The sequence below is a fragment of the Triticum urartu genome, chromosome 5A (assembly GCF_056163025.1).
Source record: "Triticum urartu cultivar PI428250 chromosome 5A, HENAU_Tu73, whole genome shotgun sequence".
Classification (NCBI taxonomy): Eukaryota; Viridiplantae; Streptophyta; class Magnoliopsida; order Poales; family Poaceae; genus Triticum; species Triticum urartu.
Genome location: NC_141877.1, coordinates 361,045,319 through 361,065,421, shown reverse-complemented (window position 1 = coordinate 361,065,421; position 20,103 = coordinate 361,045,319). Strand labels below are relative to the sequence as shown.

At 47.7% G+C, this 20,103-nt stretch overlaps 1 protein-coding gene and 1 long non-coding RNA gene across 4 annotated transcripts; one reads left to right on the top strand and one right to left on the bottom strand.

The window, feature by feature from the left end:
• The first annotated feature begins 12,246 nt into the window (after positions 1–12,246).
• On the top strand, positions 12,247–15,108 carry LOC125509035 (uncharacterized). Of its 3 annotated transcripts, none has more exons than XR_007283920.2 (4): positions 12,247–12,380; positions 12,469–12,693; positions 12,950–13,043; positions 13,182–13,624. XR_007283920.2 is itself a non-coding variant. In XM_048673897.2 (4 exons), the coding sequence occupies exons 3-4, from the start codon at positions 13,620–13,622 to the stop codon at positions 14,524–14,526; spliced, it is 666 nt and encodes a 221-aa protein (XP_048529854.1). In that variant the 5' UTR covers positions 12,247–12,380; positions 12,469–12,693; positions 12,950–13,619; the 3' UTR covers positions 14,527–15,108. The 3 variants fall into 3 exon arrangements, 1 of the variants encoding a protein (XP_048529854.1); XM_048673897.2 differs by adding an exon at positions 14,101–15,108 and having other exon boundaries at positions 12,950–13,859; XR_015604653.1 differs by lacking the exon at positions 12,950–13,043.
• A 271-nt stretch (positions 15,109–15,379) lies between these two features.
• Positions 15,380–18,030, bottom strand: LOC147971392 (uncharacterized). Its single transcript, XR_015604654.1, has 2 exons — positions 16,053–18,030; positions 15,380–15,971 (listed from the first exon to the last, which is right to left on the bottom strand). It is a non-coding gene; the product is annotated as an uncharacterized LOC147971392 (long non-coding RNA).
• Positions 18,031–20,103: the final 2,073 nt, after the last annotated feature.

Sequence of the window (20,103 nt, the reverse complement as noted above, 5' to 3'; positions counted from 1 at the left end):
GAACGTAGTAATTTTAAAAAATTTCCTACGCACACGCAAGATCATGGTGATGCATAGCAACGAGAGGGGAGAGTATGATCTACGTACCCTTGTAGATCGCAACGGAAGCGTTGACACAACGTAGAGGAAGTAGTCGTACGTCTTCTTTCCGATCCGACCGATCCAAGCACCGTTACTCCGGCACCTCCGAGTTCTTAGCACACGTACAGCTCGATGACGATCCCCGGGCTCCGATCCAGCAAAGCTTCGGGGAGGAGTTCCGTCAGCACGACGGCGTGGTGACGATCTTGATGTTCTACAGCAGCAGGGCTTCGCCTAAACTCCGCTACAGTATTATCGAGGTATATGGTGGAGGGGGGCACCGCACACGGCTAAGGAACGATGACGAAGATCAACTTGTGTCTCTATGGGGTGCCCCCTGCCCCTGTATATAAAGGATGGAGGAGGAGGAGGCCGGCCAAGGCTAGGCGCGGCCAGGATGTGGAGTCCTACTAGGACTCCAAGTCCTAGTAGGAGTCCACCAAGAGGGGAGGAAGGGAGAAGGAAGTGGAGGAGTAGGAAAGGTGGCCGGCCCCTTTTTCCCTATTCCAATTCGGACTAGAGGAGAGGGGGGGCGCAGCAGGCCTTTTCTCCTCTTCCCACTAAAGCCCATCAAGCCCCAATACTTCTCCCAGCGAATTCTCGTAACTCTCCGGTACTCCGAAAAATACCCGAATCACTCGGAACCTTTCCGAAGTCCGAATATAGTCGTCCAATATATCGATCTTTATGTCTCGACCATTTCGAGACTCCTCGTCATGTCCCCGATCTCATCTGGGACTCCGAACTCCTTCGGTACATCAAAACTCATAAACTCATAATATAACTGTCATCGAAACCTTAAGCGTGCGGACCCTACGGTTCGAGAACAATGTAGACATGACCGAGACATGTCTCCGGTCAATAACCAATAGCGGGACCTGGATGCCCATATTGGCTCCTACATATTCTACGAAGATCTTTATCGGTCGGACCGCATAACAACATACGTTGTTCCTTTTGTCATCGGTATGTTACTTTCCCGAGATTCGATCGTCGGTATCCAATACCTAGTTCAATCTCGTTACCGGCAAGTCTCTTTACTTGTTCCGTAATACATCATCTCACAACTAACCTATTAGTTGCAATGCTTGCAAGGCTTATGTGATGTGCATTACCGAGAGGGCCCAGAGATACCTCTCCGACAATCGGAGTGACAAATCCTAATCTCGAAATACGCCAACCCAACATCTACCTTTGGAGACACCTGTAATGCTCCTTTATAATCACCCAGTTACGTTGTGACGTTTGGTAGCACCCAAAGTGTTCCTCCGGCAAACGGGAGTTGCATAATCTCATAGTCATAGGAACATGTATAAGTCATGAAGAAAAGCAATAGCAACATACTAAACGATCTGGTGCTAAGCTAATGGAATGGGTCATGTCAATCAGATCATTCAACTAATGATGTGACCTCGTTAATCAAATAACAACTCATTGTTCATGGTTAGGAAACATAATCATCTTTGATTAACGAGCTAGTCAAGTAGAGGCATACTAGTGACACTTTGTTTGTCTATGTATTCACACATGTATTATGTTTCCGGTTAATACAATTCTAGCATGAATAATAAACATTTATCATGATTATAAGGAAATAAATAATAACTTTATTATTGCCTCTAGGGCATATTTCCTTCACTACCATCGCCCAGCGGATAGATCCAGTAACCAAACACTCCTTGGCCTCCGTCGGAGTGAGTAACGACCACATACGGATCCACGCAGTGGCTCAGAAGATAACCTGCAAAAAGTGAGTGTTTGTTGTTCTGTTAAAGACCAAATCATTTCTGCAATTCCAGATAGCCCATAATAAAGCACATACTCATACACGAATGTGTCTTGCTGTTTGGGACTCAATCCCATCCAACCACGTCCCAAATAACGTGCTAATACTATTCGGTGGAGTAATATTGAAGGCTATGATAACTGATTGCCATAGAATCTTTGCCAAAGGACAATCGAGAAAGAGGTGTTTGACTGTTTCATCCGTATCACAAAAGCTACATCGAGAGGATCCACTCCAGTTGCATTTAATCAAGCTATCCTTAGTTAAAATGACCTATTTATGTACAAATCACATAAACACTTTAACTCTCAAGGGAACTTTGACCTGCCAAACATGTTTCGAGATAGGAATGGAACTTGAATTAATGACATCCAAATACATGGATTTAACCATAAATTCTCCATTCCTAGTAAGCTTCCAACACAACTGATCCGGACGTTGAGAGAGTTGAACATCCATCAATCTTCTCACAAGATGGAGCCAAGCTTCCCAACGTTTACTGGCTAACGCTCTCCTGAAGCTGATATTTAGAGGCATGGACTGACATACTGACTCAACGTTTGCATCTCTCCATTGAACAATACTATAAAGAGAAGGATACTGCAGCGCGAGAGGCGTGTCCCCTACCCAAGTATCCTCCCAGAATCTCGTAGAAGTACCGTTACCGACGATAAACTTGGTCCGATTGAGAAAAACCGATTTAACTCTCATCAGTCCTTTCCAGAAAGGCGAATCCATCGGCCTCAGTGTCACCTGGGATAAATTTTTGGATTGGAGGTACTTATTACACAGAATCTGTACCCAGGTGGCCTCGGTCTCTCGAGAAAGTTTATACAACCATTTGCTAAGGAGACATTTGTTCTTCACCTCTAGATTTTCGATACCTATACCCCCTTGGTCCTTCGGTCGACAAATAATGTCCCACTTAGCTAGTCTATACTTCCTCTTCAGGTCATCACTTTGCCAGAAAAAACGGGATCGATAGAAATCAAGTCTTTTCCGAACTCCGACTGGTACCTCGAAAAAAGACAATAGGAACATGGGCATACTTGTGAGCACCGGATTAATGAGAATTAAATGGCCTTCATACGGCATCAGTTTGCCCTTCCAGCATCCCAACTTCTTCTCAAATCGATCCTCAATGCACTTCCATTCTCTATTTGTTAGCTTACGATGATGAATGGGTATACCTAAATACGTGAACAGTAAAGCCCCCAATTCACAACCAAACAATTCCTTATACGCCTCTTGTTCCTCTTTGGCTCTTCCAAAGCAGAATAATCCGCTCTTGTGAAAATTGATTTTTAGTCCAGTCAATTGTTCAAATAAGCATAACACCAGCTTCATGTTTCTCGCTTTTACCAAGTCATGCTCCATAAATATGATTGTATCATTTGCGTACTGTAGGATAGATACACCTCCATCAACTAGATGAGGTACCAAACTACCTACTTGGCCAGCATCCTTAGCCCTCCCTATTAGAATCGTCAACATATCGACTACGATGTTGAACGGAATAGGTGACATTGGATCTCCTTGTCTCAAGCCCTTATTCGTTTGGAAATAGCGACCTATATCATCATTCACTCTAATTCCAACACTTACTTTTGGCGTGACGGATTCCACCTGTTTTCTCCAGGCTGGATCAAAACCTTTCATCCTCAACGCTTGTTGGAGGAATGGCCATTTGACTTTGTCGTACGCTTTCTCGAAATCCACTTTGAAAACAACCTCATCTAGTTTTTTCGTATGGATTTCATGGAGCGTTTCATGCAGGACCACCACCCCCTCAAGGATGTTTCGGTCTGGCATGAAAGCAGTTTGGGACAGTTGCACTACTGAATGTGCAATCTGCGTGAGTCTATTTGTCCCAACCTTGGTGAAAATTTTGAAACTTACATTCAGAAGACAGATAGGCCTGAACTGCTCAATTCGCACTGCCTCTGTTTTCTTAGGAAGCAAGGTAATGGTTCCAAAATTCAGATGAAACAAGTGAAGCTGTCCAGCGAATAAATCCTGGAACATCGGAAGCAAATCCCCTTTAATGATATGCCAGCATCTCTTATAAAACTCCGCTGGAAATCCATCCGGCCCTGGAGCTTTATTATTCTTCATCTGAGAAATAGCTTCAAACACCTCTTTCTCCGAGAACGGAGCAGTTAAAATATCGTTCTCATCTGAAGCAAGCCGAGGGACATCCTCAATCCGCGACTCATCCAGAGATACAAAATTATCCTCCGGAGGCCCAAAAAGCTGCTTATAATAATTAGTGATGTATAATTTAAGATTCTCTTGTCCTACAATCGTCCCCTCGTCTTGCTCAAGCTGAAAGATCATTTTCTTTATATGCTTGCCGTTGGAGATCATATGAAAGAATTGAGTGTTGGCGTCCCCCTGGATCACCCTGCGAACCTTCGCCCGCAATGCCCACTTCAATTCCTCTTCTCACAAGAGCTCCTTCAATCTCATCTCCGCATCTAATTTAACATGAAGTTCCGTTGAATCTAGGATCGTGGACTTGGCTTTGACATCTAAGGCCTGAATAAGGGTAAGGAGCCTTTGCTTTTCAACCTTATAAATCCCACTGAGATTCTTAGCCCACTCACGCAAGAAACTTTGCAAGTGTCGTATCTTATTCTGCCATCTCTCAATCGGAGTCCTTCCTCCTGCAGCTTTAGCCCACTCCTTGGCTATAAGATCAAAAAATCATTCTCTCTCAAACCACGCTAGTTCGAAAGAGAAGGAATTCTTATTCCCCACGTGCGTTGCCTCACCAGAGTCAACCAGTAAGGGGGTGTGGTCCGAGATTCCGTGCGATAATGCCTAGACAGTGACCAAAGGAAACTTCTGTTCCCAGTCAATGCTCGCGAGGACACGGTCTAGCTTCTCAAAAGTGGGGGTTCGCAGAGTAATGGGAGTAGGTTTTCCAAAGCACGCCACATGGACTAGCCAAAGGCTCACCAAGATACCATGGCCAGTAAAAACAAAGCCATGGAACATAGCTTGTGAACACGAGAAAATAGTTTAGTCGCCTCAGGGCCGCCACAAATTTGCACATAAATGTTCATCAAGATCTATGTACCATCAAAGATCCAGCATTCAGGAAGCGAGACGTCAGCAGTGACCTTTCTATTGGATGCTCGTTGGCCGAGAACGGCACTATAGATTGCCGCTGGCCTACTGCTACCTCTTGAGCACTACGTTGGTTTCCCCTTGAAGAGGAAAGGGTGATGCAGCAAAGTAGCATAAGTATTTCCCTTAGTTTTTGAGAACCAAGGTACCAATCCAGTAGGAGGCTACGCGCGAGTCCCTCGTACCTACACAAAACAAATAAATCCTCGCAACCAACGCGATAAGGGGTTGTCAATCCCTACACAGTCACTTACGAGAGTGAGATCTGATAGATATGATAAGATAATATTTTTGGTATTTTTATGATAAAGATGCAAAGTAAAATAAAAGCAATGAAAATAACTAAGTATTGGAAGATTAATATGATGAAGATAGACCCGGGGGCCATAGGTTTCACTAGTGGCTTCTCTCAAGAGCATAAGTATTTTACGGTGGGTGAACAAATTACTGTTGAGCAATTGACAGAATTGAGCATAGTTATGAGAATATCTAGGTATGATCATTTATATAGGCATCACGTCCGAGACAAGTAGACCGATTCCTGCCTGCATCTACTACTATTACTCCACACATCGACCGCTATCCAACATGCATCTAGAGTATTAAGTTCATAAGAATAGAGTAACGCTTTAAGCAAGATGACATGATGTAGAGGGATAAACTCATGCAATATGATAAAAACCCCATCTTGTTATCCTCGATGGCAAGAATACAATACGTGCCTTGCTGCCCTACTGTCACTGGGAAAGGACACCGCAAGATTGAACCCAAAGCTAAGCACTTCTCCCATTGCAAGAAAGATCAATCTTGTAGGCCAAACCAAACTGATAATTCGAAGAGACTTGCAAAGATAACCAATTATACATAAAAGAATTCAGAGAAGATTCAAATATTGTTCATAGATAAACTTGATCATAAACCCACAATTCATCGGTCTCAACAAACACACCGCAAAAGAAGATTACATCGAATAGATCTCCACAAGAGAGGGGGAGAACTTTGTATTGAGATCCAAAAAGAGAGAAGAATCCATCTAGCTAATAACTATGGACCCGAAGGTCTGAGGTAAACTACTCACACATCATCGGAGAGGCTATGGTGTTGATATAGAAGCTCTCTGTGATCGATGCCCCCTCCGGCGGAGCTCCGGAACAGGCCCCAAGATGGGATCTCGTGGATACAGAAAGTTACGGTGGTGGAATTAGGGTTTTGGCTCCGTATCTGATCGTTTGGGGGTACATAGGTATATATAGGAGGAAGAAGTACGTTGATGGAGCAACAAGGGGGGCCACGAGAGTGGAGGGCGCGCCTAGGGGTGGTAGGCGCCCCCTACCTCGTGCCCTCCTGGTTGATGTCTTGATGTAGGGTCCAAGTCCTCTGGATCACGTTCGTTCTGAAAATCACGTTCCCGAAGGTTTCATTCCATTTGGACGTCGTTTGATATTCCTTTTCTTCGAAACCCTAAAATTGGCAAAAAAAACAGCAATTCTGGGCTGGGCCTCCGGTTAGTAGGTTAGTCCCAAAAATAATATAAAAGTGGATAATAAAGCCCAATAATGTCCAAAACAAAAGATAATATAGCATGGAGCAATCAAAAATTATAGATACGTTGGAGATGTATCAAGCATCCCCAAGCTTAATTCCTGCTCGTCCTCGAGTAGGTAAATGATAAAAACAGAATTTTTGATGTGGAATGCTACTAGGCATAATTTCAATGTAATTCTTCTTAATTGTGGCATGAATATTCAGATCCGAAAGATTCAAGATAAAAGTTAATATTGACATAGAAATAATAATACTTCAAGCATACTAACTAAGCAATTATGTCTTCTCAAAATAACATGGCCAAAGAAAGTTCATCCCTACAAAATCATATAGTTTAGTCATGCTCCATTTTCGTCACACAAGAATGCTCTCATCATGCACAACCCTGATGACAAGCCAAGCAATTGTTTCATACTTTAATAATCTCAAACTTTATAAACCTTCACGCAATACATGAGCGTGAGCCATGGATATAGCACTATGGGTGGAATAGAGTATAATGATGGGGGTTATGTGGAGAAGACAAAAAAGGAGAAAGTCTCATATCAACGAGGCTAATAAAAGGGCTATGGAGATGCCCATCGATTGATGTTAATGCAAGGAGTAGGGATTGCCATGCAACGAATGCACTAGAGCTATAATTGTATGAAAGCTCAACAAAAGAAACTAGTGGGTGTGCATCCAACTTGCTTGCTCACGAAGACCTAGGGAACTTGAGGAGGCCCATTGTTGGAATATAATGAAAAATTCCCACTAGTATATGAAAGTGACAAAACAAGAGACTCTCTATCATGAAGATCATGGTGCTACTTTGAAGCACAAGTGTGGAAAAAAAGATAGTAGCATTGTCCCTTTTCATTTCTCTTTTTTGGGGGCCTTCTTTTTCATGAAGGGCACGCCTGGGGGCGGGGGGTAGGCGTGCCCCCTACCTCGTGGCTTCCTTGTTGGTTGCTTGACGTAGGGTCCAAGTCTCCTGGATCTTATTCGTTCCAAAAATCACGTTCCCGAAGGTTTCATTCCGTTTGGACTCCGTTTGATATTCCTTTTCTTCGAAACCCTAAAATAGGCAAAAAAAAGACAGCAATTCTGGGCTGGGCCTCCGGTTAGTAGGTTAGTCTCAAAAATAATATAAAAGTGGATAATAAAGCCCAATAATGTCCAAAACAGAAGATAATATAGCATGGAGCAATAATAAATTATAGATACGTTGGAGACGTATCACCTACGTATAGTAGGCGGTAAAAACCGTCATCGTGCAGGCTATGTGGGCTCCCCTGCGCGATAAGGCAGACATGCATCTTAGTAAATCAACGCCTACGATGACGCCCTTTGACTAACATGTAGTTTCCCATGATGAGACACTAACCGAGGGGGACCACACAATAAGGAGGCTCAAGTTCCTAGCGCGTATGCGCATAACGCACAATAAGCTACTTAGCAACGCCTGTTTAGTCTAGACATCATGTGGGCTCCAACCCACACATTTCCATGTGTGATCAAATGGCCACTGTGGTATCCCTAGCACTATATAAACCGAGCACCGAGGTTGGCCAAAGACAACTTCCCGCACACTTCGAGAAATACAACACTTAGAATAGTAGGAAAATGAATCTGATAAGTGCCGAACGTCAGGTACGAGCACATGGCAACTCCGAATGTTTTCGACGGCAAGTCTAGTGACATAGGATGGCAACTTCAGTTGCCAAGCATGGCAACTTTCGTGCTTGAGTTTATTTTTTGTCAGGAAATTATTGTGCTTGCCAACTAACTTGCCACCCTCACGTCACTAAACTTGTCATTGAAAATATTCGGAGTTGCTATGTGCTCGTACCTGACGTTCGGTACTTATCATTTTCATAGGAAAAAAGGCATGCTTAGGATGATAGGACTTGCCACATATATTGAGCCGTGAGCATTGCCAAAGCTCTTGCTAGTATTCCCAGAGCTCGCCCGAGCATGCGTAAACACCACCATATCACCGACATACATCATCTAACCAAGAATAGGAGTAGGGTATTACAACACAGTGTGGCTTGAACCTGTATAATCTCTGTGTCTCATGGTTTTGGGTAGCTAAAGGAAGGCTGAATGTTTTAGCCCCCGGCCAAACAAAATACAGGTTATCCTTGATCCCTTATGTCTTGAGTTGACACTTCAACATCTGATGCGGCAGGTAGGGGGCTAAGGCTATGTTCTTTCTCAATTTCACATTGCTAACCCACTGGCCATGGCAGACAAGGCACAACCACAAGTTTTAGGGCCATCTCACACATACTCCTATGGAAGTAGAGTGGTGCGGGGGGGGGCTAAGGCGTCCACACTGCAGGAAGGTCGCCCTGTGATTGGCGACCATCAACGGGTTCGTCGCCAGCTTAGCGCTTCGAGACTACACCAACAATCACACTCGAGGTGGCTCACACGCTCCTTTTACATCCTCCCGCCAGATGGAGGAGGATCCTCTACTAGGCTCATGTATCAAGGAGGTTGAAGACATGCCGGACATCACTCGAGAGCGATCGGCGATTAGCAGGGCGCGCTCCGCTTAACGGCGTGTGACGCCCTCGATTCAATCGTACACTAATCATACACGCAAATGTGTACGATCAAGATCAAGGACTCACGGGAAGATATCACAACACAACTCTAGACACAAAAATAAATAATACAAGCTTTATATTATAAGCCAGGGGCCTCGAGGGATCGAATACATAACCTCGAATACACAAGAGTTAGTGGAAGCAACCATATCTGAGTACAGACATGAGTTAAACAAGTTTGCCTTAAGAAGGCTAGCACAAAAACAACATCGATCTAAAAGGCAAGGCCTCCTGCCTGGGAGCCTCCTAACTACTCCAAGTCATCAGCGGTTTTCATGTAGTAGTAGGCATCCTCCGGGTAGTAGTAGTCATCAGTGGCGTCGTCTGGCTCCTGGGATCCGTCATCTGGTCACAACAATCGGGTATATGGGAAAAAGAGGTAGCAAAGCAACCGTGAGTACTCATCCAAAGTACTCGCAAGACTTACATCAGATCTAAACTAAGTATGCATCTGTATCAAAGGAATGGGTTGTATCTGTGGACTAAACTGCAGAATGCCAGAAGGGAAGGGGAAAGCCTAGCCTATCGAAGACTAGCATCTTCTGGAAAACCATCATCTTGTAGCAACAGGAGGGAGTAGAGTAGCATAAAGTAAAGTAGTAGAAGTGTTATCAACCTCGGCCAGAGATCCTTTCTCGACTCCCTGCGAGAAAGCAATCCCAGAGCCATACTATCCAAGTGTCAACACATTCCAATTCTCATCACCATCTAGTTCTCATCACAAGTATCCAGTTCTAGTTGTATCGATCGGGATACAACTCCAAGTGTCCGTTACCGTAGGACAGGCTATCGATAGATGTTTTCTTCCCTACAGGGGTGCACCAACTTACCCACCACGCTCGATTAACTCCGGCCGGACACACTTTCCTGGGTCATGCCCGGCCTCGCCAAACAATATGCCGCAACCCGACCTAGGCTTAACAGAGAGGCCAGCACGCCGGACTAAATCTATGCCCCCAGGGGTCATGGGCCATCGCCCCGGGAGCTCCTGCACGTTGCGTGGGCGGCCGGTGAGCAGACCTAGCTACCTCCTTCAACAAGGCAGGAGCTTACGCAGTTCAACCCGGCGCGCGCCGCTCAGTCGATGACGTCTATTAAGCTTCGGCTGATGTATACGACGCACAACGCCCATACTATGCCCACGTGATGGTTAGTGCTATCAGGCCAAAGGCCCCTCGGATCAAATATCCAAACCGTAGTGGATTAGGAGAACGCGGTAACGAGCAGAGACTCACGATCGATGTGACCCCGTCGCCCCGTCTCGAGTACTTGCGGCAAGGGCTAAGAATGCCCGGCCACGCCTTGTAAGTATCTCGCGGGCACCTTCCAGGTCAACCCGACTCCACATCACTCGCTATTAAGCTCGCGCGGGTACCCCTCAGGGCCGACCTGTCTTAGTAACATGGCTCAGTGTAAAGTCATAGTAACCATAGTAACTATGTGTCTAACACCAAGGGGAAAACCCGAGGAATCACCCCCGGTGAATTCCACTCAATGTAATCATCAAGGTGAACGTAAAGGATCCACCCTCGAGGTTCACACTTGAGGGGTTGCACGACAGAGCCGTATCAGAAGTAGTTAAGGAGGAAATCACCCTCGATGACCACGACCGGATAGCTACACTACAGAGATCTCATCAGGAGTGATGTAAGAGGTTCCACCCTCGGCACTCGATGGTAACTCTGCAGAGTCGTACAACTAGGGGGGTGATGTGCGGTGTCGGGGCATGGACGTCGATCACGTTGATCGAGTCATCGAACATAAAGCGAGGCAACTGGGACAAGGTGGGGTCACTGATGGATCTCTAACCAACCTATACTAAGCAGTTTAGGATAAGCAGGTAAGGTATGAAAGCAGGTAACAACAACAGGCTATGCATCAGATTAGGATCATACAGAAAGCAGTAGCAGTTCTAATGCAAGCATGAGAGGGAAGAAATGGGCGTATCGAAATGCTCAAGGGGGGTTTGCTTGCCTGGTTGCTCAGACGAGAAGGAGGGGGGTCGTCGGTCACAGGGGCATCAACATCGTCACGGGGTCTACCGAAGAGAAGAGGGGGGAAGAAATAGTAAATACATAGCAAGCGAGTGCGTAACAGGACAACATGCAGAGTTAGACGTGTTCTAACGTGGTGCTACACGATACCGGTGAAAGGGGAAGTCAACCGGGAATGTTTTCCCGGTTCCGGACCTGTGTCAGACAGAGGACCGGAGGGGGAATGTTCCATGTTCAGCATGCTAGGAGCACGTGATAGATGAAAGGACCGCGTATTCGGATTCATTGGATTTTTCTGAGCAACTTTCATGTATAAAGTTTTTCCATTCAAGCTACAGTTTATTTTATATGATTTTTCAAAATTTTAAATTCTAAAATTTCTGGTTTATTGTAATTTGTTTTAAACCGGTCAACTTTAACTAGTCAAAAGGACAGGGTGTGGCCCACATGTCATAGGTTGTACCTAAACAAATAAATAAAACTATTCTAATTGAAAGGGACCCACATGTCATCTACACATAGGCTAATCTAGCCACTAATTAAAAATACTAGCTAAACCAGGAAGGGCTGGCCTCTAATGGGCAGAACCCAGCCGGCCACACGCACAACACACACACAGAACACGCTAACACAAATGCTAGAGGTTAAAAATGTTCTCTATTTAACACAAGATAGCAACTTATGATTTTCATAGAATTTAATTCATGTATCAAGTGGATTTGGTCCCATGGGAACATTTGAGCCTCGTCAAATGTACTACCTACTCATATTATTTTTACACATATTAAAAACTGTTTAACCACTGATTAAGGGCTGTTTAGAGAGAGCGGCGATAGCGAGGACGAGCTCGCCTGCTCCCGCAACGCGTGCCAATGGGACAGTGCCGCGTCCATGCATGTATTCAATGTGATCGTATGAATGAAAGTATGATACGGCCCATCGAACAGTACTATATAGAGACGGCACCGGCAACATGACGGCCCCCGTTCAGTCTGTTCCGTTGGTACTTAACGCGGGGTGAGCGGTACATGACATCTAACCGCCTGCGTAGTCTATCACAAGTAACGCCGTGTTTGTAACCGATTAGCATATATCACTGTGGGTCCCTGCTCCCCCTACTGCACGCTTGAAGAAACCAAATAAATCCCTTGGGTCACAGCACAGGCGCATAGCTCATGGCTATGGCGACGGCGGAGGCGGAAGACGGTGGATTTGAGGGAAGTTCCTATCAGATCCGGTGGATAGGTATGGTCCCGTCCCGTGTTTTATCTTTGTAGTTGCGGCCGCTGTAATTAGGAGACCAGCTTAGTAGTGTGCTCCCTTCTCTTCATAGGTTTCCCTTGCCGGATCTTGCCGGCGGCGAGTCCATACTGGGCAACAAACCCACTCAAACTCTAGTCTGCACGCCCGCTGAGTCCAGCATCGGTGATGCGGGTGATGCAGCGCTGACAGTACAACTAGATGTAAACAGTACTTGCGAGGATGCGATCCTGTCGGCGCCGAAATCAGAGCAATCAACTAGCAAAGACGATCCTCAGAAGCCTGGATTGACCAGGAGGTATATGAATCTGACCCTGTATTCTTAGTTCGTATATCCTTTGAATTTGATTACACTATGTGAACTTTGTTGTGCTGAATCGTATTTGATCTGAATTGATTTCCACGGACAGACATGGCATGTATTCATGGAGTAGTATTTAGGGACTCTATCCATTATTTAGGGACGCTGTCTACATAACATATTGTCTGTCATATGCTTGCAACAACAGGTAAACGAACTGAAACATTTGCTCTTTTTGTTCAAATGTTCACAGGGGGTCCCAAAAAAAAGTAACACACGTTCCTACCGTTGCAAGTGTCCCATAATGATATAGTTACTCCGATCAAATGACAACGGCTGGTACATAAGTGAGCACAGGCCATCACACAATCACTCACTGACAGACTACTGTATTGATTTTCCATTCTTGTTAGCACACTCTTTGTGATGTCCTCTCTTTTTCAGTATACTAGTTCAATAAAATGAATGTTGAGCTGCATTTGCAGATCAGTGCAGGGCGATGGAAGTAGCAATAGAGAAAGTGATGCCAGACACGACTCACCGTTGATGCTAGTGGCACGTGCAATTGGTCATTTCATGGGGCTAAAAGCTCCAGAACGAAAACAAAAGCTTGGTCGACCAATCACCAGCAAGAGAGTTATTTGCCCAAAACCACCACATTATGAGCTAGGGTAACAGATCAGTACCACATTTGAGGCAGGGCACAAAAAACCACCAACAATGGGGCTAATGTATAACGCGGAGCACTGACGCTGCGTTTTAGCCCAGAAAACAGCGAATCCGACAGGTGGGTCCCGCCTATCGGGCTGACGTGGCAAATACCAAGCATAGAAAAAAAAACTTTGACTAGCTGAGGTGGCAGATGAGCTGCGGGCCCCGCCTGTCATTGACTACATGATCATCTTCATCCCATCTCTATTTCTATGGAGCATTCTGTCGAGCAGCTTGTGCGCGGCGAGCCATCTCTGCTGATGCAAGTCGAGAGCTCCATGGGCAAGGCGAAGGGGAAGCAGCGGCAGGACAAGTACTACCACCTCGCCAAGGAGCAGGGCTACCGGAGCCACGCGGCCTTCAAGCTGCAGCAGCTCGACGACCGCTTCCGGTTCCTCCCGCCGGCGCGCGCCGTGCTCGACCTCTGCGCGGCGCCGGGAGGCTGGATGCAGGTGGCCGTCGCCCGTGCCCCCGTCGGCGCCTTCGTCGTCGGCGTCAACCTCGTGCTCATCCGCCCCGTCCGCGGCGCGCGTCGTGCTCGACCTCTGCGCGGCGCCGGGGGGCTGGATGCAGGTGGCCGTCACCCGTGCCCTCGCCGGCGCCTTCGTCGTCGGCGTCGACCTCGTGCCCATCCGCCCCGTCCGAGGCGTGCGCCGTGCTCGACCTCTGCGCGGCGCTGGGGGCTGGATGCAGGTGGCCGTCGCTCGTGCCCCCGCCGGCGCCTTCGTCGTCGGCGTCGACCTCGTGCCCATCCGCCCCGTCCGCGGCGCGCACTCCCTCACGGAAGACATCACCACCACCAAGTGCCGCTCCGCCGTGCGGAGGCTCATGGACTCCAAGGGGGTCACCGCCTTCGACGTCGTGCTTCACGACGGCTCGCCCAACGTCGGCGGCACGTGGGCGACGGCCACCTGCATCCAGCCCCCCGGCGCGAGAAGAGAGGAGAAAGAGACTAGTCAACCTGCCCACGTGGAATTTTTTTGCCACATCATCTCGACAGGAAGGCCCCACCTGTCGGTTTCGCTGTTTTCTGGGCTAAAACGCAGCGTCAGTGCTCTGCATTACAGATTAGCCCCATTGTTGGTGGTTTTTTGTGCCCTGCCTCAAATATGGTACTGATCTGTTACCCTAGCCCATAATATAGTGGTTTTGGGTAAATAACTCCCAGTAGGAGTAAACTTCCGTATGTTAATCGTGGTGCAAAAAGCAAGAAGTACAGATCGACAACAAATGCACAAGCTGAAAATGGATGCAGGACAAGTAAACAAACTCGCTTCTCCAGTATATGTCGAGAACCAGGGCACAAGAGCACCACATGTCCACAAAGAGGTGATCTTCCTCAAAAAGAAAGGAAAGATGCAAAATACTCAAAACTGTGGCGTCGGTGGTCACAGAAAAAAACACCTGCAGCAAGCCTAGGGTTTTACTCCATGTTGAAAATGCTACCTTAGAGCCAAATGCAATTTGCGGGTGACTTCATTTAGATTCAGTGTTTTTGTTCTGTGTTGTTGAGGGCTTTGTAGCCATTAACTTTAACCGCAAGACTCTCTGTTGTAATAATAACCGTCAGTGAAGAAGTACTACGTGTTGTTTGTGGTCAGGTTGTCACTGTGGTTTGAATGTTTATCATGTAGAAGAAAAAATGTATGAGATTAAGACTTGCCTAATGTTGCAGTGTGCCTATGCATGCCCCCTTCTGTATTTCACTGCGTTCTTGTTTGAGAAATCAATCTGGTCTGGTGCCTTGTGTGAGGGGAGATTCAGTTTATTTTATCTGTTCCCCACTTACAAATTGCTTGACATCATGTTCCTCTGCACCGCTGGGCAGTAGTAGCAGTAATTCAATACAGGTGACGCCTTACAGGTGTCGATGCGGCCCCTGCTGTGTGCAATTGGCAGGAATCCTGTTAGTTTGATTTTCAAACCCTTTGAGAGGGATCCGTCAGAGTTAACCTTCTCTTTTTACACCTGCTTAGTTAAAAACAGACTTTCATTAATATTAGTTGCACAAATGAGAGTACATCACACGGCTTAAACTCGATCATTACAAAAGTACGCCATCAGCAACACCCTAGCTGCGCCTACACCATTACATACTTGGCTGCTAACCTATGATACAAATGTCATAATACTTGATTTGCGAGTACAATGGTACGTCGTGCTCCCTTATTGGCAGCTGACGCCTAACCAAGCATGCTCATGACCATGTCGGCCACAACCAACAAAAGGAATGCCACGCCAATGACGAGGTTGGCCACGGAGACCACCAGATTAATGGATGCACCGCCAACGGCAATAGCTCCCTGGCGCCCAGCAGCTGGAAGCGCGGCGAGCATGTATCCTGCAGCGGCGCTGACTGAAGAAACGAACTGGGTGCCGTCCGGCATGCCGTTCTGCTACCCTGTGGTGCGTGCGGCACCTGAATCTTGAACTCCCAAAGCTTGGCCGCCTTGCTCCTATCCTGGCTCGATTTGCGCTAATGGGGGTGCGGCTGGACCAAGGGACGTAAGGTGGTCGGCGTACGTTTGCTGCCACCTGTAGAAATCGTATCCACCACCTGACGGCTGTAGTTGACCGGCGAAGAAGGTTCAGACAAGAAATGTTGAACAAATCTGAAGAAATCTATGCAAAAACAGGACACTTACATTTTGATTGCGGCACTTGTAGAATCACTCGCCGGCGTTCGGCCTGCCACGATCAAGGTAGGCGACTACGTTCCTGCCACAGTCCAGACAAGGCACGATTGGAAGTGCCGCCGGATCAGCACCTTGATTCAGATTTGCTAACTTTTCTGCGACTCTTATTCCTTGCTCCGATTTGGGGATCTATTGAGGAACAGTGTGCAACTAGGATTTGTTTCTTCGATTTGGGGATGGATTGTTATAGACTGAGCCGCCGCCGATGACAGATGAGGAGTTAAATGGAGTAGGTAGGCCGACCCTGAGCGGAATTCAGTCTGGCAGGGATACACGTTGCGTCGCTAGCACCTCAACGTCCGTCACCGGCACCATACAAACGATGTTTCTTCCCGTTAGCGTCAACCATTAAATGAGCTGTCGTTTACGAGCTGGAATACGATGTGTGTTCCATATCCCGACGAGGACCGACGCCTACAGATAACGTGAGCAGGCGAGCTCGTGCACGCCAACGAATTTTCGCTGTTTAGGGGCTTAGCCAACGTAGAAAACCAAAAGCTAACTAGTAGCAGCTACAGTAGATAGTAGTAGTACAATAGAGCAGCGTTGGGCAGTGGCATGGCTCGGGCGCTGCAGGCGTGCGTAGGCGGGGCAGCCGCAACGGCAGGCGAGGGGGAGCAGCGCCGAGCGCGGGGCGGCTGCGGCAGTGGCTCCGCGGTGGGCGACGGCAAGCGGCAGTGGCAGCATCAGGCCACAGCAGCAGTATGCAGAGTAGCAGCGGCAGTACAAGCAAGCGGCGGAGGCGCAAGCAGCAGTGGCAAGCGGCAATAGCAGCAGGGCGCGGTCGTGGCGGCAGGGCCGGGCCGCGGACAAGCCCGGGCACATGCGCGTGAGGGCGCGGGCAGGGTGCGTTCGAACGGCCGGACGACGTCGCGTCGAATGGCGGTGGTGCGAGATGCTGCTGTGGCTGGAACTGAGCGCTACAGGGCTCGACAGAGCGCGAGGGAGGGGTGCAACGGGCCCGCACGGATGTGATGAGCACGATCCCGAGCTCATCTGAGCTCGACGCAGAGCAACGGCACGACTTCGAGCACGCCGGCGGAAGCAGAGGCACGGCAACGGCGGCGAACTAGCTAGGGACGAATGCGGCCACGGGAAGAAGGAATGGAGGGAGAGAGGAGCTCACCGAGCGGCCAAGAAAGGCCCTCGACAGCTTTGTAGCAGCAGGGGATGACGAAGACGGCGGGGTCACCGGCGACGCAGAAGACGGAGACGAGCTCGATCCGCTCGATGCCGAGCCCTTCGTCTCCAGTGGCTCGGCTCAGGCGACGCAGCGGAGGGCGGCGAAGCTCCGTGACATCTCGCCGGGGCTCGGGGTCGTCGGAGAGCGCGGGATCGACGGCGGTGAGCGGCGAAGGCTATCGGGAGTGGGCGGATCTAGCAAGGGGAAAAGGGGGAATGCACTTGGGGCGCTAGGGTTCGTCACGGGGGGTTCGGGGAGGACTTGTAGGTCGAGTAGGACGCCGGGAGGGGTCGGATGGCCGCCACGGCCATCCCAGCCTCCTGTAGCGAGAAGAGGAGGGCGTGTGGGGCTAGCTGGGCCGATTTTTGCTAAATGGGCCAGGGTGCCAGTAGATTAGGTCATCTACTTCCTCTCTTTTTTCTCGTTTCTTTACATTTCTACCACTGATTTCTATTTACTTGCTATAGTAAATGAATTTACTTCAGCTTGAAATTTGGGATAAAATTCAAGCACAATATCTTGGAGCGAAACATAAATTTTTGAGTTATTTGGAAACTCATAAATATTTGTTCATTTTGAAAAGATTACGTTTGTTGTAGTTGGACCATTATATAATTTTCCAGGGGCACTTTGGGAATCCAGAAGAGGTTGGTTCCAACATGAAAAATATCCAGGGATTATTTGCCACACTTTGAACATTTTATTTTGCATGTTTGAGAAATTTGAATTTTTACTTTAATTTGAAATTGAACCGGATTGAATCAAAGGGGGATTTAGCAATAGTGAAAATGATGACATTGCATCATTAACTTGGGATTGTTGTAGCTTAATTATCCGGGCGTCACACGGCGGGAGCACCCGCTCTTTGCTACCACGATAATGTCGCCACATCATCCTCGTAGCGAGTCTGAGAACCGTGAGGCACGGCCCCACGTCGCCTCCTCCAGTAATGCCCCTGGGTAAGCTGAGCGCATGCGCCCTAGCGGCAACATAGAGAACTAGAACACTCACGCTTCCTAGTGCAAGCGAGGCTCGGGCCCCCCAAGAGCCAAGGGTGGATTTCATCTCTATGGCTCCCCCGATTGGGGACATAACCACACCACACGACACGGATGTGAGTCTTTCATGGTGGAGCTGCACTATGTGGCGTGGCCTTCCAAGTTTGAGCCTGAAGTCTCCTAGAAGTACGATGGGACCTAGCATCCTATGGAGTTCCTCCAACTCTATACCATGGCCATGCTCGCCGCGGGTGGGACGGCGAAGGTGATGGCAAACTGGCTCTCGCTGGTCCTGAAGGGGCCAACCTAGTCTTGGATCATGAGCTTTCCTTAGTCATCTATCGAATTGCGGGAGTAGTTGTGCGACCAGTTTTTTGCCATCTTCCTGGGCACCTGCAAGCATGATCCTCACTGTTAACCATCCTTAGGAGAAACCCTGCGTCGATTGCGCCATGCCATTCCAGGAATTTCCCCAAAGGTCATCATGATCACAGTTCGCATAGGCGGGACAAGAAGATGCGGGGAAATTTGGGCAAGAAGACCATCCTTACCACCACTAAACTATTCTCATAGGCGGAAAAATGTGCGAAGGCTGCCGAGTCACGAGACTAGCCCCTTCATGTGAGCAGAAGTGTTGGGTCTTCGCAACAGGTTGAAAAGGACAAAAAGTGGAAGACATAGATGTTCTCTTTCAGAGCCCGTCATTGCACTTGCGTCATCCGCCACGCGCTCTCATAGCCTCCCGTTAGTGGGCAGACCTAGGAGTGCGGCTCTTTATTTTTACACTAGGGTTTTTTAGGTCATTTTTTTAATCTAGGTTGGTTTCTAATTATTATTATTTTGAAATTTAAAAAAAATGTGAGGAATTAAAAAAGGTTTTAAGAATTCAAATATTGTTGATAAATTTGAAAAACTGATCATGAATTCAAAAATATTCATGAATTCACAAATGGCCAAGAAACTAAAAATAAGTTCGTGAATTTGAATTTTTTGTGAATTCAAAATTGTCAGTGGTTCTGAAAAATACTCGCGAGTTTAAAACTATTCACGAATAATTTTTTGGATTTGTTTTTGGAATTCGATATTTTTGTGTATTTAAAAAATGATCGCGAATCAAAACCTATTTCTTGGATTTGAAAGAACGTTCTCAAATAACAAAATTGTCAAGGGTTTGACAATGCTCATAATTTTTTGAATTTTTATATTTTAGCCCCCAGCCAAACAAAATACAGGTTATCCTTGATCCCTTATGTCTTGAGTTGACACTCCTGACATCTGACGCGCCAGGTAGGGGGGCTAAGGCTATGTTCTTTCTCAAATCCCCATTGCTAACCCACTGGCCATGGCAGGCGAGGCACGACCGCAAGTTTCTGGGCCATCTCACACATACTCCTAAGAAAGTAGAGCGGTGCGGGGGGGGGGGGGGGGGGGGGGCTAAGGCGTCCACGCTGCAGCAAGGCAGCCCCGTGATTGGCAGCCATCAACGGGTTCGTCACCAGCTTAGCGGTTCAGGACTACACCAACAATCACACTCGAGGTGGTTGACATGCTCCTTTTACATCCTCCTGCCCGGTGGAGGAGGAGCCTCTACTGGGCTCATGTCTCAAGGAGGTTGCAGACATGCCGGACATCGCTCGTGAGCGATTGGCCATCAGCAGGGCACACTCCGCTTCGTGGTGGGAGCACCCGCGCTTTGCTACCACGATAATGTCGCCACATCATCCTCGTAGCGAGCCTGAGAACTGTGAGGCACGACCCCACACCGCCTCCTCCAATAATGCCCCTGGGCAAGCTAAGGGCTCGTGCATGCGCCCTAGCG

Bases quoted from the DNA above. Each gene is read 5' to 3' on its own strand.
- LOC125509035 (XM_048673897.2), top strand. From the start codon at position 13,620: ATGGAGCATTCTGTCGAGCAGCTTGTGCGCGGCGAGCCATCTCTGCTG. The intron at 13,860-14,100 runs GTGGCCGTCGCC...GGCTGGATGCAG, and splicing joins CGCCGGGAGGCTGGATGCAG to GTGGCCGTCGCTCGTGCCCC.